This window comes from Chinchilla lanigera, unplaced genomic scaffold, assembly GCF_000276665.1.
Source record: "Chinchilla lanigera isolate Chin_1 unplaced genomic scaffold, ChiLan1.0 scaffold00049, whole genome shotgun sequence".
Classification (NCBI taxonomy): domain Eukaryota; kingdom Metazoa; phylum Chordata; class Mammalia; order Rodentia; family Chinchillidae; genus Chinchilla; species Chinchilla lanigera.
In genome coordinates, this window is record NW_004955450.1 from 17,351,717 (window position 1) to 17,375,946 (window position 24,230).

General features: G+C 36.6%; 1 protein-coding gene across 2 annotated transcripts in view; it reads right to left on the reverse strand.

Annotated features, from left to right (window-relative positions):
• The window catches only part of Tcf12 (transcription factor 12), a gene marked incomplete at its 5' end in the record, with an annotated part of 395,275 nt that extends 371,727 nt beyond the window's left edge, over window positions 1-23,548 (reverse strand). For both annotated transcript variants that reach the window (XM_013518905.1, XM_005393856.2), the window contains 1 exon segment: window positions 23,476-23,548. In XM_013518905.1, coding sequence (XP_013374359.1) covers window positions 23,476-23,548 — 73 coding nt within the window.
• Between the last annotated feature and the right edge of the window lie 682 nt (window positions 23,549-24,230).

A 24,230-nucleotide genomic window follows, 5' to 3' on the forward strand; every position in this document is an offset into this window, starting at 1 on the left:
ATTCCCCTTCTGGATATTTTCCCAGAAGAATTAAAGAAATCATACCACAGCGATATATGTGCACCCACGTTTATAGCAGCACAATTTGTTATAGCTAAATCTTGGAAACAACCCAGATGCCCATCCACTGAGGAAGGTAAAAAAATTGTGGTATTTTTATATAATGGAGTATCACTCAGCTATTAAAAAAGATAAACTCAAGGATTTGTAGGTAAATGGATGCAACTAGAGACCATACTCATAAGTGAAATAAATCGGACCCAGATGGGTAAACATCATATTGTGTCCTCGGTGTCGGACCCTGAAAGACTAGGTAAAACTCAAAATGTACAATAGATGATAGGAAAGGGAAAGAAATTGCTCAAATGAAGGAACAACTAGGATGAGGGAAAGAATAAAAAAGAAAGAAGAAACGCAAAATATAAATATATATATGAATAGCTGTGATAACTGTATTGCTGATGTCTGATGGTGTATTGAAATGAACAGTTAATAATTACAATTTTTTATGTTCTGATCGATTGTGCATGCTTGCGTCTGGTGGTCTGAGCAACTTATTTGAAGGTAACAATATGCAATGGAATTACAATGGTGAACTCCTACCATCTTGTCTAGTGAAACTCTGTATTATCTCTACCGTTTTATTGAAGAATTATTTTCTTATTTCCTGTACTGGTTTGAGCAATCTTTCATTCTTACATCTGGTAATCTCAGCAATGTAGCTGAGGATAGCAATATGTAATGTAACAACCACTGTTGATTCGTATTATTTTGTCTTGAGACTCTGTATCACTTTGAATGCTCTTGCTTTGATTTGTTTATGTTTGTAATACTGGTATGCTGCTACTGTTCTACTTCTTTGTTTCTTTCTCATTTGCTACTCCCTTTAAAATAAGAAATAAATAAATAAAAATAAAAACTATCTTTCAAAATTAATGGAGAAATAAGATACTTCCATGTCAAAGAACTGAAGAAATTTATGACCACAAAATCAGCTCTACAGAATGCTCTGGAATTATATTACAAAGAGGTAACAAAGACCACAAACACAGGAACACCAGAAGAAAGAAGCACCTAGGCAGGCAAAGCAACTAAACAGGGGTTAAAGACAGGGAACAACTATCAAAGAAATATAAAAAGAAAAGCCAAAATATATATCAATTATAACCATCAACATAAATAGTCTCAACTCACCAATCAAAAGAAACAGACTGGCAGAATGGATCAAGAAGCAACATGCAACAATATGTTGCATTCAAGAAACACATTTAACCCAAAAAGAAATTTGTATACTAAAAGTCACAGGATGGAAAACAATTCTCCATGCCACAGGAAAGCAGAAAAAAAGCGGGGATAGCTATTCTGTTTGCAGACAATGCAAACTTCAAGCCAAAACTGATCAAAAGAGACAAAGAAGGTCACTAGATACTAGTTAAAAGAAGAAATAATAATCATAAATATTTATGTACCAAACACAGGTTCACCCAACTACATAAAACAATATTAAGTGACATGAAAAAACTGTAATGGGGGACCTTAATATCCCACTCTCACAAATGGATAGATCAACTAGGTAAAAGAATCAACAAAGAGATATTGGAATTAAACCAAGCCTGTGAACAAATGGACTTGGTAGACATACAGAGTGTTCCATCCCAAAACATCAGAATATACATTCTTCTCAGCTGCACATGGGACATTCTCCAAAACAGATCATGAAACTGGAAATCAACAACAAAGGAATCCACAAAAAGCTAAATTGACACATGCAAATTAATGCCCTTCTGAATAATCAATGGGTCACAGAGGAAGTTAAAGATGAAATTAAAAAGCATATACAATTAAACAATAATGCCATAATACAACATACCGAAACTTATGGGATGCAATGAAAGTAGTCGTACAAGGGAAATTTGTAAAAATGAACTCACACATCAGGAAAACAGAAGGAACCTCAAACTTCTAGAAAAACAAGAACAAATCAAACCCAAAGTTCACATGCAGGAGGAAATTATATAAAGTAAGAGGATAAATTAATGCAATAGAGACTAAGAAAATACGAAGAATCAACAAAATTGAAGTTGGTTCTCTGAAAGAATAAAACTGATAAACCATTAGCCAACCTCATCAAAAAGAGGAAAGAAAGAACACAAATTCAAGCAATTAGGAACTGAAAAGGGGGAAATCACAACAGATCCCACAGAAATCCAGGAGAACATCAATATTTACTATGAGAACCAATAATCTAAGACGGAAAACAGAAGAAATGGACAGATTCCTAGACACAATCAAATTGCCAAAACTAAATCCACACCTTTTTTTTTTGGTACCGGGAATTGAACTCAGGACCTTGCACTTGCCAGGCAGGCGCTTGTGCCACTCAGCTATATCCCCAGCCCAAAACTAAATCAAAAAGATATAAAAATTCCAAATAAATCAATGTCAGCCAATAAAATTGAAAATATAATTAAAAATTTACCAACAAAGAAAAGTCCAGGCCATGACAGATTCACGGCTGAATTCTACAAGAAATTTACACAAGAATTAATGCTGAAACTCTTGAAAGAAATTGAGAGCCGGGCATGGTAGCGCATGCCTGTATCCCAGCACTCAGGAGGCTGAGGCAGGAGGATTGTTGTGAGTTTGAGGCCAGCTTGGACTACAAAGTGAGCTCAAGCTCAGCCTGAACTGCAGAGCGAAACCCTTTCTCAGAAAGACCAAAAAAAAAAAAAAAAAAAAAAAAAAAAAAAAAAAAGAAATTGAAAGGGAAGAAATACTTCCAAAATCATTCCTGGAAGCAACTATTGCCCTGATTCCAAAACCAGAGAAGAACCCAACCAAGAAAGAAAACTACAGGCCAATCTCCCTAATCAAATGATTTTTGACACAAAAATCCTTAATAAGATTCTGGCAAACATTGCAACAAATCATCAAGATGAGTATATACCATGACCAAGTATGATTCATACCAGTGATGCAAGGATGGTTCAACATACACAAACCAATAAATGTAATACACCATATTAACAGAACCAAAAACAAAAATCACATGAGCATCTCAACAGATGCAGAAAAAGCATTTGACAAGGTCCAACACCCATTCATGATAAAAACCCTACAGAAGATTCAAACAGATGGACTCTACCCTCAATCTTATAAAGCTATCTATGACAAATCAACAGCTAATATATTAAATGGTGAGAAACTGAAAGCTTTCACTGGGAACAAGACAGGGCTGTTCACTATCACCACTTGTCATGGTTTGGGGAATATTTTGTAAGGGGAAACAATACAATACAGGACATATATTTTATAAGATTATTTATAATAGTCACACAAGAATCATGTGCAGGAAATCTGTCTACACACTATAGACCAGGAATCCAGCTGAGGGCCTGGATCTCACAATAATGTCCTGCATGAGTCCAGCTGAAGACCTAGAGCTCATAACAATGCTTCCCACAAATCCAAATGGAGGCTCAGAGCCCATAACAGTATCTCATGCAGGCCTGTTTCATGGATCTGCTGTGAAGGCCCAAAGGTCAGTGGTGGAATCTAGGAAGTCTGTACGGGATGAAGGATCTGTGCTAGCAGGCCCAGGGATCTGCACTGGAGCCAGGAAGCAACGCTCAGTAAGAACCGGGGCTACCTCAGAAGGTACCACAGCCATCCTCAGCAACAGTGAGGGCCCGAGCTCCTCCAACGGTGAAGACAGCTGAGTTCCCATTAGGAAAGCCAATGCAGAAAGCTTCTTCAGGAGACTGAGCTGTGCACCTTGTTCCCTTCCGGAGCCAGGAAGCAATGCTCAGAGTAAGGACCAGAGCTCCCCCAAAGTGAACCAAAGCCATTCTCAGTGCCCACAAGGCCCCGAGCTCCTTGGATGATGAAAACAGCCAAGTTCATCAGGAAAGCCAACACGACAGCTCCTCCAACAAAACCAACAACAGTTCCTTACAGCTTCTACCAGCACCAACAGCCTTTCAGCTCCCAACAGCCTCACTTCTTCTCCAGTTCTGCCTCTTATGTTGCTGGCAACAATCCCCAGGTGGGCTCCCACAGCCAGCACCACCAGCTTACTCAGTTCAGCTGGGGGTTATAAGCTGACCACCAGTTGTTCATCCACTACACCACTCCTATTCAATATAGTTCTGGAAACATTAACCACAGCAATTAGACAAAAGGAAAAAATAAAAGGAATAAAGATAGGAAAGGAAGAAGTTAAAATATCATTATTCACAGATGACATGATACTGTACACAGAAGACCCCAAAAACTCCACCCAAAAACTTGTAGATTTAATATCCAAATTCAAAAGTGTAGCAGGATACAAAGCCAACACTCAAGAGTCAGCATCATTCATGTACACAAGCAACAAACTCACAGAGAGAAATTAGGGAAAGCACACCCTTCACAATAATATCCAAAAAAATGAAATACTTAGGAATCAATCTAACAAAGGATGTAAAAGATCTATACAACGAAAATTACAGTATCCTAAAAAAGGAGATTGAAGAGGGTATCAGAAAATGGAAAGATATCCCTTGCTCTTGGGTAGGAAAGACCAATATAGTGAAAATAGCCATACTCCCAAAAAGCTATACAGATTCATGCAATCCCAACCAAAATACTATTAACATACCTCACAGATGTAGAGAAAGCATTCCTAAAATTCATTTGGAACCAGAAAAGACCTAGAATAGCAAAAGTAATTCTGGATATCACAATTCCAGACCTGAAATTATACTACTATGATACCATCAACATGGTATTGGCAAACAGACCTGAGATCAGTGGAACAGAACAGAAAATCCAGACACATCCCCAAACACACTCAGCCACCTTATCTTTGACAGAGGAGCCAAACAAACATGTTCACTGGAAGAAAAACAGTCTCTTTAATAAATGGTACTGGAAAAACCGGCTCCCCACATGATGAAGACTAAAACTAGACCCATGTCTATCACCATGCACTAAAGTCAAAATGAATCAAAGATCTAAATATTAAAATAGAAACACTAAATGTACTGGAAGAGAAAATAGGCAGAACACTCGAAGACATGTGTAGGCAGACTTCATGAAGAAACCCCAGACTGCAAGGGAAATATTACAAAGAACCAGCAGATCTCACCTTATTAAAAAGCTTTTGCACGACAAAAGAAATCTCCCAGAGAGTGAAAAAACAACCTACAGAATGGGAAAAATCATAGCCAATTGTCCCACAAACAAAGGACTTACATCTGGAACATATAAAGAATTTAAAAAATCATGCCTGGCATAGTGGTGCATGCCTGTAATTTCAGCACTCAGGAGGCTGAGATAGGAGGATCACTGCAAGTTCAAGACCAGCCTGGGCTACAAAGTGAGCTCAAGGGCAGCCTGAACTACATAGTGAGACCCTGTCTCAAACAGAAAAAGAAAAAAAAAATCAGAACCCCCCACAAATTCAAAAACCCAATCCAAAAATGGGCATCTGAGATGAATACACACTTCTCAGATGAGGAAATACAAATGACAAATAAATACAAGAAAAACTTCAACATCATCAGTCATTCGAGAGATGCAAAGTAAAATAACACTGAGATTCCATCTCACTCCAGCAGGAATAGCTGTCATCAAAAAATCAACCTATAACACATGCTAGAGGGGCTGTGGGGAAAAAGGAACCCTTCTCCACTGCTGGTGGGAATGTAGATTGGTGCCAACTACCATGGAAATCAGTGTGGAGATTCTTAAGAAACTGGGATTAGAGGTTCCATTTGAACCAGCTATTCCCCTTCTGGGTATCTCCCAGAAGAATTAAAAACATCACACCATACCAATATATGTGCACCCATGTTTATAGCACCACAGTTTGTAATAGCTGAATCTTGGAAACAACCTAGATGCCCATCAACAGAGGAATGGATAAAAAAGATGTGAGGATTTTTTTAATATAATAGAGTACTACTCAGCCATAAAGGATAAACTGGAGACTTTTATAGGTAAATGGATGCAACTCAAGACCATATTCCTAACTGAAACAAATCAGACCTATACATGTAAACATCATGTTGTCTCACTGTTGTGAGAAACTGAACAAGAAAACAGGATCAGAAACGTACAATAAATATTGTGAACTGGGAAAAAACTGTGCAAATGAAAAGACAAACTGCATTTAGGTAAAAGAGGAAAGGAAGAAAGGGAAAAAGAAAAAATGTATGTATACACAAGATAGTTAAGATAGTTTTATAACTAGCTTCTCTCAGTCCTTTGAAAAGAATGACTTGTGCTAATATTGTTTAGACAAGACATCATGCCTGTATCTTATACTCTGATTAAATAATACGAAGACAACAATATGCAACATATCAACTATTATAACTGTCCTACTAACCTGTTTCAAAACTCGGTTTCATTGTTCATTTATCTTTTATTTTTTTAAAATTTAAAAAAAAAAAAAAAGCAATTCTTCAGATAGAAGGAAAATGAGACAAGATGGAAACAGGAATGCACATAAAGTGAAGAATGTCAGAAACACAATACAGTGCCGGGTATACAGCTCAGTGGCATAGCGTGTACCTGGCAAGCACAAGGTCCTGAGTTCAATTCCTGATACACCCCCCAAAAAAGAAAGAAATAAACGTAATACAGGTAAATTTAAACTAAGAATAGTCATTCTCATTCCAAAATGAGGAAATTGGCGAAGAAAAAAAAAAGAGTAACTAGTGCCAACTAAGTCCAAAGCTACCAGGAAAATTTAAGTTGGAGAATAATCTTTCTGGACCCAATGGTCTGCCCTAGGAAGTGAGGGCTGTGTTCCCAAGGTCTCAGGCAGCCCCCTCTGTAGCCTTGGCAGGTTCAGCCCATGTAACACCTTTCACACACTGGAAGCCAGTGTTCTTCCAGGCTGAGAAACACTGGTAGCTCATGGTGCCCTGTCTGCCCACAGTTCCACCAGCCACTGCTCTAGTGAGGATCAGAGCATCCTCTGAAGTCTAGGTAGAGGAAGTCACACCCCTAAAAGCTCTGCAGGCCTAAAGATTTAACATCAGGTGACTGTTTACCAGTATTTACTGCTTGCAGTACATAATGCATGCTATGGCCTGAACCACACTTGGTCCTCCTTGAGTTGCACAACTAGAATGACCAAGCAGTGATGCACGTAACTTGTTTTCATTTCACAGGCGCACAGGTGAAAAGAAAAATACACCTCAGGATAAATCTAACTTGAGTCTCACTTGAAAGATGGTCAGTGAAACTTCAGACTTAGACTAAGACTTTTAAGTCTGATGCTGGAAGCAGTTAAGACTTTGGAACTATTGGGATAGAATAAATGCCTTTTGCATATGAGAAGAAAAACTGTTGGGGCTAGGAATAGAAATCTATGGTTTGAATATGCCTCCCACAAAAGTATGTGCTGGAATCAATGCCCAGTAATAGGAGATGAGGCCCAAGGGGAGGTGTTTGAGGTCCTAAGGATCTGTTCTCATGGACAAACTAAAATAATGGAAAGCCCATTATAAAAAAATATTTAGGATACATGTCCCTCTTCGTATGTTCTCATCTTTCGTTTTTTTTGTTTTTTTTGTTTTTTTTTTTTTTTTTTTGGTTTTTCTCTGGTACCAGGAACCGAACTCACGACCCTGCGCTTGCCAGGCAGGCGCTTTGCCACTGAGCTAAATCCCCAGCCCTCATCTTTCACTATGTGACAACACAACATACACCTTGTGTATGACTGCATCTTGACACTGGGCTTTCCAAATTCCACAACTGAAAGCTGGTAAATTTCTGTTCATTAACAATTACCTAATCAGAATACCTGGGGCAGGGATCCAGGAATATATATTTGCTAAAAGCTACCAGTAATGCTTATACACTGCTAGGTTTGAGATCAGGCAAAAGCCAGCTCCCTTTCTAGAACTATTTGCTCCATCAAACATATTATAAAGATAATGTCACCATTTCTTATTAGGTAACTGGGATATTTGTTAACAGAGTATCAGACAACTACTCTACCTGTTTCAGCAGTCTGAGTAATGACCTATTACTCCATAAATTGTATGGATCAGCTTTGAAACTGCCATTTAGTAGCTGTAGTACCCAACTTTCCAAAGCTATTACTTAGGCAAACATTTCCTCCTCTGCATAAATGGGAACAAAACTGATCAGCTTTGAAGGAATAAATGAAGACTATGTTAAATGACTGACATAAAGAGATGCCCTGTACAGAGGGCCTACTTATAATGAACTGTTTTGTTTTGTTTTGTTTTCTGTTTATTTTAGAGCCAGGATATCTTTGAGTTGCCAGACTGGCTTCAAACTCATGATCCTCTGCCTTAGGCTCCCAAGAGGCTAGGATTACTTGTGCATACCACTGCATCCACTGCTATAAGTTACTATTTTATCAAATGCTTCCTTTTACACTAAGACTCGCTTGTTTTCTAAAATAGGAGGACAACTAAATTTATGAGGTCAAAAGCCTAAAATTATCATGAAATGCTACTGCTTTTGTTTTTAAGTTTCTATAAACTTACTGTATCACTTTGTATAACAGGTCAAGTCATTATAAATATTTTAGGAAATCAAATACCCTACTAAATCAGTGACACCCAATAGAGCCCTTTATACAGTTTATTTATAAACTTTAAGAAACTGAACAGCATAAATCTGTACCAAGATAGCAAGGAAGAATGGAAGAACTTCTGTTTCTCCCCATATACTCTTCCATATTATTTAATTTTTTTTAGCTGTGACTTGTATTTTTATAAGTCTCAAAAATAGTTAATAAAATATTAGTAGTTATTTACATGTAGGCTTTCAAAATACACTTAAAATCTGGCATTTTTTTTCCTGTCATCTGAAAGTTGTTGAAAACCACTACAAATAGATATAATTCATTTTGTCTAGAAATAATAGTATTGATCTTGAACAGTCAACTTTGTTAAAAGCCAACAAAAGTCTTTAAGAAAGGAAATGATGGGGAATATAACATTAACCACTTTAGTTTTTTTAAAAACTGAAGATGTAGCCAGGACTCTGGAAGGCTGAGGCAGGAGGATAGCAAATTCAAGCAAGGTCAGCCTGGGCAATTTAATGACTTAGCAAAATGCGGTCTCAAAATAAGATAAAATTAAATAAAATAAGATGGGATGAGATGAGATGAGCTGAAATAAACTAAGCGGTTATGGGTGGCTGGGGATGTAACTCAGTATGAAATTCTGGGATCTATCCCTAGTACCAAAAAAAAAAAAAAAAAAAGCTTAAGACTTTGGATTTTGCCTGGATATTTTTTATACTGCTTATTTACACTTCAAGCAGTTGAGCCATACTAAAATATTTACATGCTTCTGTCTAATACCACAGCAACTTGTTTTTCTTACATCAGATACTAAACAAATGCTTTCCTCGAGCTTCCCAAGGCTATTTTTACATTGAAAGGCATTATGATACATTCTTCTGACGCAAGACAATAATCTTAAAACTCCAAACTGTTAAGAGAAAATTTGATACCAGAAAATATTTTCCTACCACAACCCATTTTGAGAATTACTTCCAATACAAAAAGTCCTAAAAAAAAAAATCAGGTACTCTTTAAGCATCAATAAGATGGCCAATAAACACAGTTAGATTATTATTAAATGTTAACAAAAGCTTTCTTTTCTGAACTTTCTTGCTATTCAGTGAGTATCTTCACCAAAAGTATCATTTATGTTTTTTGAAATGTGTTTACAAACACAGCTTTGTTTCACAAAATTCAAAAATACAAAGCCTCCATTCATTGTCATAAAAATACCAATTATCTCATTTTAGAACCACTGAATAAATGCAAACCTGTTCCTTTCACGGGAAGCAAATGCGCACTTTCACAAAATTAGAAATCAACACTAAGTATATCAAGATAGTCCCTTGGAAATCTACAGGTTTTACAAGCAATGAAAGTTACTGTTTAAATTAAACTGTTAAGCTACTTAAGAAAACATATTCTACATGTCATTGTATGAGGAAAGTCACACAACAACTAACACACAAGAAAAACTATTCTAGCAGCCAGTATCTCCAATTAAGTGTCCTTAAATAAGCTGGCAGCTTCCCATGGAGACTGTTCTGAGGAAGATTATGAAGATGAGAATTATTACCTACCTCCAGCTACAGTAGATATTGCCCTCGATCTCTCCTGGCAAACTCCTTAACCTCCCATTGAGGCTTTCCCCTAAAAGAATTTTTCCAAGGGCTGGGGATTTAGCTCAGCGGCAAAGCGCCTGCCTGGCAAGCGCAAGGTCGTGAGTTCGGTTCCCGGTACCGGAGAAAAACCAAAAAAAAAAAAAAAAAATTTTCCAAATTCTACAAAGAGGGTAATATTTTAGTTCCAAATTACATCAGTAACTACAAATTACTCTTAATTCCCAATTTACAAAAAAGATAAATACATAATTGCTAAAGACATCTTCAATGCAACTTCAGGGATCTGGCGGTCAATGGTGGAACTCAACAGTAAAGAACTTGCCTAGCACTCATGAGGCACTGGGGTCAATTCCCAAGGCAGGGAAGAAAACAAATACAAATATATAATACTTGTCTTTAATATGTATACAGAAAACATCTACACAAAGACAACATTTTTGTTGTACTGGGGAACTGAACCCAGGGCCTTTGCACTGAGCTTCCTCATCAGTCTTCTTGACTGACTGACTGATTGATTGATTGATTGATTGACTGATTTTCCCATTTTATTTTGCGAAAGAGTCTCCTTAAGTTGCCTAAGCTAGCCTCCAACTTCCAAACCAGCAGGATTGCAGACCTGAGCCTTTGTACCCAAAAAGGACAACGCAAGTTCTACAATCAAACAAAAGCAGTTTTGACCCCAAAATATAAAACCCCAAGTAACTTAGAGCATTAAGTAAAAGGTTCACTTTCCCATTACAAATTAAGCAGAATAGACTCCATAAACAAGACCATCTTTCTCTGCTCTTAGCTTCTGAACATCTGCTAGAATGCAAGATTAGACAACCTCTTCCCCAGGCCCAAGTCAACTGCCAAAAGTTAGAGTTCTTTTAAGAAAAGTATAACTTTCAAAGTTCTACCACATACTGGTTTCCAGACTGCAGTAAAAGGGTTGCTATGGTCCTCATAAAACAGTTTCTCAGCCCAGTTAAGCCCAGAATCAGACAAGCTGCTCTCCCCACAACCTAACAATACTAAAGAACAAACGTGTCACACACCCTGTGAAAATAAAACACTATGAAAGTATCACTTCTCTTTGCTTTACAGAGCCAGATCTGGCTGTGGTTCTGCACAGGCAGCTGTATTCACATAAGACCTCAATGGCTTTACCACTTGGCCACTTCCTGTTCATCCTTGATGTTTAAATATGAAGTCCTGAACAGGCTAAGAACTTTGCAGAAGAAATAAGAACAGGCAGAACATTCCAATAAATGTACACTTCAAGTCTCCAGTCAGCAAATTCATACAAGCTTCAGTGTTCTTTAAGCCACACCACGTAGCTGTTGCTAGGAAAGAAAAATGCAAGTTAAGGAACCTAATCTTTTCTTCACCAACTTATCATACATCCTCAAACCTAAACCAAATAGTCACCTAGTGACTTCAAAGCAGGGTGCTTCACAGAAATACAAGTGTAAAACACCATCTTTGCATTCAGGGAGCATATAATCTGGCTAACAGGCATACTACAACAATAACAAAGAGGTAACAGTATTCTAAGGAATGTTAGGGTAAAAAGAACTCAGAGGTTCCTAAGTTCAAGAACCCTCAGTATACATTTCCAAGGTTTTGAATTCTGCAGTTACACCTACAACCTATGTTCATCATTGCCATTTAAGACAGAGATTTTCAAAACAAAAGCCATGAGGAATTCATTACAAATCGGAGATGTAGGCATTCTCTTCTACTGTCACATCTAAGTAATAGCTGTGAATATTCTAATATCATACCACTACCAAATTTCATCTTGTCAAGACACGAAGTCTGAACTGAACAAATAAAAGACCACACACACACACACTGACCTCCGTAAAGACATTTCGGGTTATAGCTGCTTACACTTAGTATCTTGATATAAAAAATAGTTCACTTATTCTATCAATACTTTTATACTTTCTTTGTAATAAAAATAAATCCTGAAGCACTTTCTTTTGGAGAATATTGTCATTACACCATTCAAGACCTCTCATTATAACAAACTGTTTTAAGAACTCTAGCAATACTAAAGTCCTCCTCAAGACACACTCTGCTCTCCTGCAGATTGGTATCAATGCAGGTGCAGCAACAACCCATCCGTTTGCTACTTCTGAGGGGCAGTAAGAAACCACAGGCAAATGTGTATCGCTGTTGATTTCTCTATTTCCTCTGTAAAATGAAGTTACCAACTTCCTAAAAGAATTATGAAGCGAATAGCACATGAATAAATATTTATAAAGTATTTTTATCTCTATCTTTTTTTTTTTTAATAACCAGACTCCTCCCCTTTCCCCTAATCATCACTGGGCAAAGTCCTGCTGCTATTAAAACTTGTTCAACAAGTCTCCAGAGTTTAACTCATGGTGAATGAGTCTGCTCACTGTAGTGCTGCTCTTAAGTCTGACAGGAGGAGTTGTATAAATATAAAAGCAAAAGAGACCCTGGCTGTACTGCCTGTTCTGTGTTTCTACAGTACAGCTACAAATCATAAGTGGACTTAGTTACTCCAAATTGTATCATGTTCTTGGGACAATAATACTGGAAACACTACACTGAAGAGACTTGCAAAACAAACAGAAAAGTCAAAATGGGCTACTGGTCTGTCTGAAGACTAGTTTGCTACACATTTCATGAATACTTTCATCGTTCGTGTTAGAGAGCAGTGGGAGTGAGCCACATCAGGCTTCAGAGGACAATTCCACTCATTTGAACCACAACTACTTTGTAATAAACATGCCTGTAATAAGTACACTTCAGGAACAAACATGATCTACAAGTCTGAAAACTTCTTCCCAGTACAACAGGAAATAAAATTTACTAAAGACTAGTTTTATCCCTTCCCTACAAATATCATCCATGAAGCTGAGAGGGGTTTGATAGGATTTTCTTCTGTTTATTCTCAGGAAACAGTGAAAATTCGGAAAGAATGTGGTCAAGCTTCCTTCTAGGGGCGATATTCTAATTCTGGTTATACATGAAGTGGGGGACAAATGAAAATAATACTACTCCTGCAAAGTCTTCCTGGTGCTTTAACTGACCGAGTATCTGTATGGCCACTGGTCCAAAAGATGAGAAAGCTAATTTCACCTCAAAATTGACTTTGATTCCCTAAATCAATGCACAGGCAGACTACTCAAAGTTCAAAGCTCAGCCTAAAAAGCCTAAAATATAAACAGAATTTACTTTATACGAACAAGTCTACCACAATATTTTTTCTGTATCTAAAATAGTAAATTTCCTAGTCTACATTTTCAGTATAAAAAAGAAATTCTTACTCTTCAACTACGTTAGGGGTGGCTAATGCAGAGGACATGGGTTGGACTTAGTACGCTTGTCTATTCCAGTAAGTAGTCAGACATACTGCAGCTCACAGCAGGAGTTGTACTGGTGGGCGTGGCAGGGATGCCTGCTAACCAGGAATAACAGTCATCAAACTTCTCAGGCTTAGAGGCATACGTTGTTGTTTGCGAATTTGATGGGGATAAGTAAGAGGTTTGCTAGTGCCACTGGAGAGGAAAAAGTGCTGGGCTTACCTCATTTTGAATTTAGTTCAGAGAATCTGAGCTTATATGGCCACTTGTATGGCAGGCGTGAACATTCTGAGCTCCTGAGATAGAAGATCCTGCTGGGTTTTTGTTACCTGGAAGCCCTGCTGACTTTGTCATTTGGTCAGGGGCCCATTTGTTTTTCTGTTTACTATTGACATACTCAGGTTTTGGAGACTGATTTCTAGTGTTGATCCCAATTTGGAATAAGATTAAAGTGAAAGATTATTTCATACTGATTTTCTTGGTGGGAACATATAGGCAGCTTGACTTGATAACTTTCCAACTAGGCAGATAATTAGAAACATTTCAAGACTACCCTTAATATTCTTAACAGCTCTTAGCTAAGTGTCAGGTAGTTGTTTTTATTCTAGGTGATAGCATGTTTTACTTATTTGTTGAGAATTTCTTTTCCATGTCAGAGGGCTATCATCATTGAAGTACAATTTTGAAGTCCCAAAGGGTGTGAACCAAGAAATTTTCCCTGTAAATTCAGAATAAACTCTTAAACTCTGGTGGCAGTAGCTGGTCTTACCTGAAGGGGCCATTGGCATTCTCTTACTTTCCTAGTTCTTATATGGTTACTAGGTGCTTGGGTGATTATAGTTTATGTACTATATTTTTCTTTCTAAAACCTGAAAAATTGAAATTTTTTCTTTTATTTTTAAAGACAAGGTCTTGCTGTGTGGTTTAGGCTAGCCTTGAGTTTACTATGCATTCCAGGCTGGCCTTGAACTCGTGGCAGTCCTCCTGCCTCAGCCTCCTGAGTACTGGGATTATAGGCATGTGGCGTGACGCCTGGATTGAAATATTGAATTCTCAATCCCACCTAGGTCCCATGGATTTCAGAAAAGATATTATGGAGCTACTTTCTCAACCATACTGTTTTTACTGATGTTTTTGCATACTGTTTTTACTGATATTCACGCCTGCCATACAAGTGGCCATATAAGCTCAGATTCTCTGAACTAAATTCAAAATGAGGTAAGCCCAGCACTATTTCCTCTCCAGTGGCACTAGCAAACCTCTTACTTATCCCCATCAAACTCGCAAACAACAACGTATGCCTCTAAGCCTGAGAAGTTTGATGACTGTTATTCCTGGTTAGCAGGCATCCCTGCCACGCCCACCAGTACAACTCCTGCTGTGAGCTGCAGTATGTCTGACTACTTACTGGAATAGACAAGCGTACTAAGTCCAACCCATGTCCTCTACATTAGCCACCCCTAACGTAGTTAAAGAGGAATTAGGAGATAAGCCTGCTCACAACAGCTCACTGGCAAAAACTACCAAATGCAAATATACTTCTGATTGAGGCTGACTCCAAACAGGCTCCCATTTGGTGATAGACAATGTTTCCTCAGTCTAATTATCACAAATTCAGGAACAGCCACACTCCAAAATCAGGTACCCTAACACCCAAAACAGCATCGACAAAATGACACCTTGGTCTAACTTTCTCCAATTTTAATAACCAAAAATATAATAAGGTATAGTAGTAGTAAATATTTTTAAAAGGAACATTTTTGTACTGTACTTTATTTCAAATTGTTTTTATGTTATTTGGACGATTTCAGTCTTGAGTCATCTCTATGCAATAAAAATTAGTAACCAATCCCTAATCTGTTTTCATTTCTGTGTGATCTTTAAGTCCCCAAGCAGCTTACAGCAGCTTGAATGACTCACCATGGTCTTTACGAGAGCACATTTTTAACCTGTAACCTGTAACACATAAGGCTCGGCACATTTTAAATATGGAACAAAAAATGAAGCTTTCTCCATAAAAAAATAATATTCTTTTCCCAAATGTACGCTAAAAAACTACAGGATGATCTGACTAGAAATAGAAAAGAGATTCAAATGACAGTCACCCTGCTAACAAATCAGTGCTTTCGTTTATGGAAATAACTGTCTCCTGCCTACTGAAATCCTTTTCTCCCTAATAACAGACTTCTGCATGAGCAAGAAAAGGTCTAGGAATAAAGAAAGCTAAAAAACAGGCTTCAGAGCCGGGATTCTTTCTAAGGATTGTACAGGCCAGCATCCCATTCCACCCTGGCCTCCACCCAAAGACAGACACAAACAAAACCGAAGGAAGGTAATGCCACAAAACAAGTATGATGCATCTTTAGAGCTTTAGTTTTACTCGATGATTAACAAAAAATGCATTAACTTTGTAACAGGTGCATTTGTAGTAGGGATGCAGAAAGTAACGCGTACATGAATTTTTAAGATAAGACTTCTACTTGCTAGCAAGGTGTTGCTTCAGGCTACAAAGGGCGTTTATGTTCCTCCTCTGCCAGTAAGAAAAAATGTGGAGAGGCTCTACTCTGGAGACACTGAACCTGTCTCTCAGCTAGTCTACCCTTTCAGGTTATGTAATTTTTCTTTTGTTTATATATCTAAAGAATTCTGAGTAAAGACAGCATGAAGAAAACACTATATCTAGGTATCAACGATGCCTACACAGGAAAGAGAGTTTTCAAAAGGCATATACATTCTATTTACCATTCTGTACTCTAAGATGCTTAATTAAAAAAGAAAAAATTTAAAGAAAAAAAGGTAAAGTGCCTAGGTACCTGACGACCTTTCAAAGCTGCTCTTACACTCATTACTTTTCTGCCTTTCAAAAACATATATAATTTAAAGGCACTAAAGAGCAACTTTGATGTGTTGCCCTTGCAGGGGCATTTCCTCACCCTTCTACCAGAGACAAAACATTTCATTTTATCCAATGTCAAATGAAATAATTCCATCTGACCCAGCTATTCCCCTACTAGGTATATTCCTGAAAGAGTTACAGACAGGTAGACTCATGTTTATAGCACCACAATTTATAATAGCTAAATCTTGGAAGCAAGCTAAATGCCCATCAACAGGTAAGTGAATAAAGACAATATGGCACTTACACACACTGAAGTACTACTGTGGTACAAAGAAGGATAACTCTGAGTCATTTGCAGGAAAATGGACACAACTTAAGATCACACTAAGGGGAATAAAGTTTCAATACCACATGGTTTCTCTTGTGTGAAAAACAAAGTATAAATAAATTAAACAGCAAAATAAAAATAGGAAACAGGCAGACAGATTTTTTGCAACTGGGAAGAGAACCAAGAGATAAATGGAAAGGGGAAGCAAAAAGAATTAAGTTGTATTATGTACATGTACCAACTCCACACAACGTATGTAATCATTATGTACTGGAATCATGCACTAAATAAAAATTTTAAAATAAAATAAACTTTAAAAAGTTTTACTGTTGTAACAGCCATTCAATAAACACTGGCTAGGGGCTGGGGGTTTAGCTCAGCGGCAAAAGCGCCTGCCTGGCAAGCGCAAGGTCGTGAGTTCGGTTCCCGGTACCGGAGAAAAACCGAAAAAAAAAAGAAAAAATAAAAAAATAAATAAACACTGGCTACAATTGGCTATAATTATTATTTTAACTTTTCCCTAAGTACTACTTAAGGTGCTTCAACAATAATGTAATGATCATTTCTGAAGTAGCTGTATGGCAGTTCATATACAGCTAACCATTGGATCCTCACCCAGACTCTGAAGGTGTTATTATCCACTTTTCACAAATAAGAAAAGTATGGCTCAGATGACTTAAATAACTTGCCTAAGGCCACTCAGCTAATAAGCTATAAACCACTGATTCACGCCCAGTTATATGGCTCCTCCATCCAATTCTTCCCACTATACTCACTCTCCTCTCTCATAAAAAGTTAGGAATTCAAGGGCTCTTTCACTGATGAGATTACAGTTAGATCCACTCTTTTTAATAAACACAGGTCAGAGAATGGCAGGGGCTCCCTCCAGTTAACCCCTTTACATACAAATGTGCATCAAATGTCACCATCTATTCCATTTATATGCTAATAACTTGTATTTTTACATAAAATAATCAGCTAAAGTCACTCATTTTATACATCTAACACCACCAAATATTAACTCTTGGCCTGATTATTTATCTGAGGTAAATTTCCCTAAAGAATTCATCTACTTGCTTAGTTTTAATTACAACTTGTAAGGTACAAAAAAACAAAATCTTCATCTCCTATCCAAAGGAAACTTAAACAAGGATAAAACATATGAATGTACAAAAAGGTGTTCACTGCTATATTATTTACACCATGAAAAGGCAAATTAACAAAATCCCTGAAGGTCAAGTAGTAAAAGAGCAGTCATATCCATTTTGTACAACAGCATGCAACAGTTTTAAATCAAGTTTATAAAGACTCTTTATAACATGTAATAACACTCATGACAGAATATTAAGTGAAATTAAACAGCAATGCGCAAAATGAAACTATCACCAAGCTGTCAACTTTGCTAACATAGGACGATCAAAAAGAGACCAAACTGAAATAAACCAAAACTTAACCATTTTCTCCGGCTAATGAAATAAGTAAGAGGTGTTCTGTTCCTCTTCCTCTCCCATTGCTTTCTCTGGTCTTTAATTTTCTTTACAATGACAACTATGTATTAATTTACAGGCAAAAGTAAGTTTTTAAAAAACAGTATTTTTAACTCCTCCTTAAAGTCTCCAAATTAGCCAGAAGAGTCCCATGTCCTGGAAATTTCCCCACCCCTTGTCAGTGGGGGGCTGGGAATCAAACCCAACACCTCACAAATGCTAGGCAAGCTACATTCCCAGCCCCATTATGTGAAATCTAAAATGCTCAAAACAATCCAGCAGGTCATAACTTCCAGCACTCCGTAACTCTGAATCACTTCTATTCCCAACAGAAATCCACTCCTGGTACTCTCCCTTCCTACTTCCTACATTAGCATCAAATTCAAACCTTTATCACTTCATCCACAGATTAGCACGAAAGCCCGCTTTTCTTATCCTAGTGCCCTCCCCAGGACAATCCACCCCGCCCCTGCCACAAGAGTAGCTTACAAGGAGCTAAAGGCCATCACTGAAGCTTTACATGTGTGTGATGTAACACTCAAAATACCTCATGAGAATGGCTAGGTAGGTAGTCTTCTGGATGACTTAGAGGTATATACAGGAATTTCTCTGAAGAGCACACAGTACTCAGTTATAAATCTGTCTCTGTTTTTCCTGTTTTCCAAGTATGCATTTTTATGTACAAGTTATCTCTAAAGAAGCATTCTGCTAACCTTTACCTTAAGTGAGCTACTTAACAGCAAGACCATATTTATCATATTACGTTTTTCCCCACATGCCTGCTGACTCCAAAGTTACTCATGTCATTCATCACCACAGCTTACCTAAAAACAAATGTCTAACATGTTTCAATTTTAACAAATTTTAAACCAATATATACTAATAAAACTTAATTATAAATCTCAACACACATTGATACATAACGTGACCACACTCTATTCATAACCTTAAAATACTTTAAGTGAAAAACCAATTTAATGCTCTTTCCACTTATAATCACCATTCATATTTCTACTACAGTTCAATTTAAAAAAGTTGGTAAAATTTTGGTTTTCTTTATATTCTTCTTGCTATATTAAATAATATTAAATCAATGTGAAGTATTTAATAGGGTGAGCAGACATTTAATAATCTTACCATATTGGATGGAAAGGGCAACATAACAAACCTCTGCGGTAATAAGTGTTTTTGTGCCCTGACTATGGGACCTCATACACTTTAGCAAAATCTTACCTCTTCAAGGAACTGGGGATCTCTGGTTTTTTTTGTTTTTTTTTTTTTTTTTTTTTTTTGGCCTTTTCGAGACAGGGTCTCTCTATGCAGTTCAGGTTGGCTTTGAACTCACTCTGTAGCCCAGGCTGGTCTCAAACTTGCAACAATCCTCCTGCCTCAGCCTCCCAAGTGCTGGGATTACAGGTGTGTACCACCACTTCCAGCTCTGTATCATTTTTATGACTGCATATGAATCTATAATTATCTCAAAACAAAACGTATAACTTAAAAATATAACTGAAGAGCAATAAGAATTCATTTTTCCAGCTTCATGTCAATATTTTCAAAGACTGTATATAGATCTGACTTTAAATGACTAGTAACTTAAGAATGATAAATTGTATTCCTTTTAAAAAACTTACTAGGAAAATAAATACTTACTAGAAAACACATCTAAAAATTATTTCCAGAAAATCTTAAGGAAGCAAGAAGATACACTGTTACAAAGTCTGATCTGAATAGGGAAAAGCTAACCTTTACTTCCTTGTTAAAATAACTTTCCAAACAGAAGCATCAGAGACACAATACAGACAGCTTGCAAAACAGCAATGTAGAATTTTTTTGCAAAATTCTTACTTGGTTTCAAAAACTAACAAAGAAAATTTTCAGACACCATGCAGAAACTTAACTTCTACTAAAACTTAAAATACAACATCACAATTTATATCTATACACTGCATTGAAACACCTAAACCACTTCCATTCTGTTGGTCTTTCTTTCTGTACATGACCTCAGAGAACACCCCACTTTCACTCCCACAGACACCCCCAGGCTCACTCAATGACAATCCACAGAGATTAAGGAGCCAAATGAACAGACTCAGTCTAAGCACAAAGCAAAGGAAATTAACACCTGAATGAAGAAATACAATGTAGTATGGTCCTTAACGCAAATAACAGTCAATCTACATCTTTCCCATACTGACTTTTTTTAAGTGTCAGCCATCATACAAGTTATTTGTTTTGCTTTACAAATGATAAAAGTAACACCACATATAACACATATTGTACGCTTTTAGCTAAAAAGAAATTCATACTAGTTCTCAAAAACAGTCAACTATGAAATTAAGCAAAGGAAAGGTAATTAAAAGGAAACTATACTGCACAATTATAACTACAATTTTCATAAAGCAAAAGGCATGAAGTTTTACAAATTTATTCTGAAAGCAAAACCAAAAAAAACCTAAAGAGAAGTCAGATCTTTAGCTCCTTAGATGCTACCAATAAACAAGTACTACCATGTATTATATACCCTCTGAAATTAGGGCAGGTTATGCAAATGTCAATAAAGTACACAAAGTATATATACACCACTTTTCCAGTTTCTCTTAAACACTCCCTTTAAGATAAGAAAGTGCTACAGAGAAGCCATATCAGTATATTTTGACATAAAATAATCACATGCCCTTTTTTCAAAATTTAAATCCACTCACTAATTACTGAAGGTCACAGCTTTTTTTGGACAACCTTCCCAGACACTAAAAGCCACATCCATTAAATACAAGCATATAAATTCAAACTTTCAAGGAATAACAGCCCCAACTAAAACTAAACATTTCCTACTCCAAAGAATCAAGTGTGATCACTTCTACAACATAGAGAAATATTTCTGTGTGTATATAATGAAATCTACTGGATGGTAGCTAACAACTCCAACGCCAAGCTCCTAATCCACATCTGAGCTTAAAACACAAACTTTTAAAAATTTCACAGACGTTCTTACATCATAAACTATTCTTAATATAACTGCTCACATATATTGTTCAAAAAACAAAAAAACATTTAAAATAGCAAGTTTCTGAAGTCCAAATCCTTATTAACAGCTGAATATATTTTCTACAACTTAAGTTGAAACAGTATAAAACAGCAAAATCAACAATCATTTAAGGAAATACACCAGATACCTACCATGTATTAGACAAAGTATAATTTGAAAGTCTCTAAGAATGAATTCTTTGTTGCTTAGTTTCTATAAATGAATTCTTGGTTACTTAATTTTGAAGTACATTCAAAGCACTAATAAAGGGGATACAGCCTATTTCTATATTAATAATTTTATTTCCCTATCCCCAAGTAAGTAAAAGTTTTCAAATGATTACCACTTTTTTAAGTTGAGGTTTGACTAAATTTGATGATATCCTTTGATCAAAGATAATACTTTACTATTCTTTGGGCTATGTAAAGTCCAAAAGTATTTTTACTTTACCTATTTGAAATAATCAACGGCATGCTATATTTTACCCACAAGCTGTAATTTCAAAATTATAAATAAATCTTAATAAATTAGTTTATGATTTGAAATAGAAACATTTTTAAAATGTAAAGCAGAACAACGTGTTCAACTAGTTATGGTATTTATTTTCTGACATTTTACTCTCAGTATTTTTTTTTTAAAAATCAACTATCATTTTACTAAGGTAAATAAAAAATAATGGTCAAAAGGAATTACTGAGTTTCAGCCTAGAGATTGGACAGCTGGCTTTCTTTTTTCGTTTTGTTTTTTTTGTTTTTCTTCCAGTACCAGGAATCGAACTCACAACCTTGCACTTGCCAGGCAGGCACTTTGCCGCTGACCTAAATCCCCAACCCCAAGAGCTGGCTTTCTTAAGATGATATTGTTATGGTTTTTATTTATTTATTTTATCTCCCTGAGCACTAAGAAACCTTTTTTTTTTTTTTTAGTTTCTTTGAGATGGGGTCTCACTTTGTGGTTCAAGTTGGCCTTGAACTCACTATGTAGCCCAGGCTGGCCTCAAACTCCTGGTGATCCTCCTGCCTCAGCCTCCCAAGTGCTGCAATTATAGGTACTACTAAGGAATAAAATTGTTTTGTTTTGGTTTGCTTTGGTTTTGCAACCAGGAATCAGACTCAGGGCCTTGTGCTTGCCAATCCACAGCCCACTAAGGAATAAATTTAAACTGAGAAGTACAGCTTTTAATGAACCCTGTTTCCAGAATATTTAAGTAATAAATTTAAAATCAATTAGAAAAACAAAAAAATGAGATAATTTTTTTTTCCCTTTACTAGGGATGGAACCAAGGGGTGCTCTAACTCTGAGCTACATTCTCAGCTTTTTATTTTTTATTTTGAGACAAAGTCCTTCCCAGGCTGGACTCCAACTCTCCATCCTCCCACCTCAGCATCACTCAGTGCCGAGATCACAAGTGTGCACCACCACACCTAAATGGTTAACAATGGAATATAGTAGTTATAAATACACCAAAAGTAAATTTAAAGGTAACAGCACCGGTATAGAAATAGGAATCTCAATTCACCCCGAATATTATCCTAACAATTTGAACATAGAGGGCAGAATATAATAATCTAAAAGGTGTCATTTAAAATAACCTAGCTGGGTATAGCAGCATACCCCTGTAACACCAATACCTAGGAGGCTGAGGCAGGAAGACTGCTACAAGTATGAGGCCAGCCTGGACTACATAATGAAACACTGTCTCAAAAAGACAAAAACCTTTTAATAAATAAATAAATAAAATAAATCTAAGCTTCTTTCCATTTCTAACATTTAGTCCATTAACATTTTAAATAAAAATATTGATTTCTTACAGATTTCTAAAGGAATGACCACGTTTTAAAATAAATCTTACTGATCATTATTTATTTCAATTCTACCTTTCATCCAGTCAATAATATTGCTTTATCCATTTCCTGGAACCCGAAGTTTAATAATGCTAACAAGCTCAAAACCTAAAACTGCATATATTTAAATAAGTGTTTTTCTTCTGAAGACCATCCACGGACCACAGATCATTTTCTTATGCTACTTTTCTAATACTGAGACACAATGCAATCCCTGTACTGAAGACAACTTTCGACTTTAAAACTCACAGAAAAGAAAATTTTAAATCCATACTAAAACACTTACACACCTACAAATGAATCTTTAGTACAACTGCCCAAGTCTGAGGGTTTTCTGTTTTTGTTTATAATTTTAACTCGACATACTAAAGAATGTATGAAGATATGCATTAAAACATTTCACACTTTCCAACCAAAATGTATCAGAACATCAAAATACGAGTTTTGTTTCAGACATTATCTTACCTGATCCACTGAACTGACTGCTTCCCAGTGTCGTTGGTCTGGTTTTCCCACTATTAACAGGTGGGGAAAACATCTGCAAAATAACCCATACGTATCTGTTAATCCTGAAATTTTCAGAATTTTGCAAACAAAAGTCCACCAAGTGTCCTCAGTTAGTTACTGTATTTCATAGGACAGCTAAAATAAAACTGGTGATACTCAGTCCCGCAACAATGAGAGACAACTATTCCCTAACACTACTTGGAAATACTAGCGACATTCTATTCTGACAAGCCAGTTACTTACACGAAAGATTCCAAGATAATTCAGTTTAAACTATCAATTTTTACCCACGAATCGCACTTTGGAATTGGGTTACTCACATGACATTAATACTATTTAATACACAAGTTAGAATCATGTTCAACAAAATTATTACACACAGTAACGATTTTAACAGCTCCCACTACAAATAAAGGCATTAGACACCCCCAAAATAGATCTATATATGCATTTTTTAAGAAAACACAAATATATGCCAAATATGTATCTTAAAGCGCTCAACTCAGACTGCCTGGCTTTCTCGTAGTTGACATCTTTCGGGTACCATAAGCCATAGGCGATCTTGGGGCAAGGAAATGGTGACAAGCGATGGAGAAAACACGATTTTCTACTTTCGTATAAAGTCTAAAAACTAAAAATCACCAGGCTGAGAGAGCACCGCCACCACAGCTCACGATTACAGTGCGCTAACTGCTTAAACCCAACGACCCCCG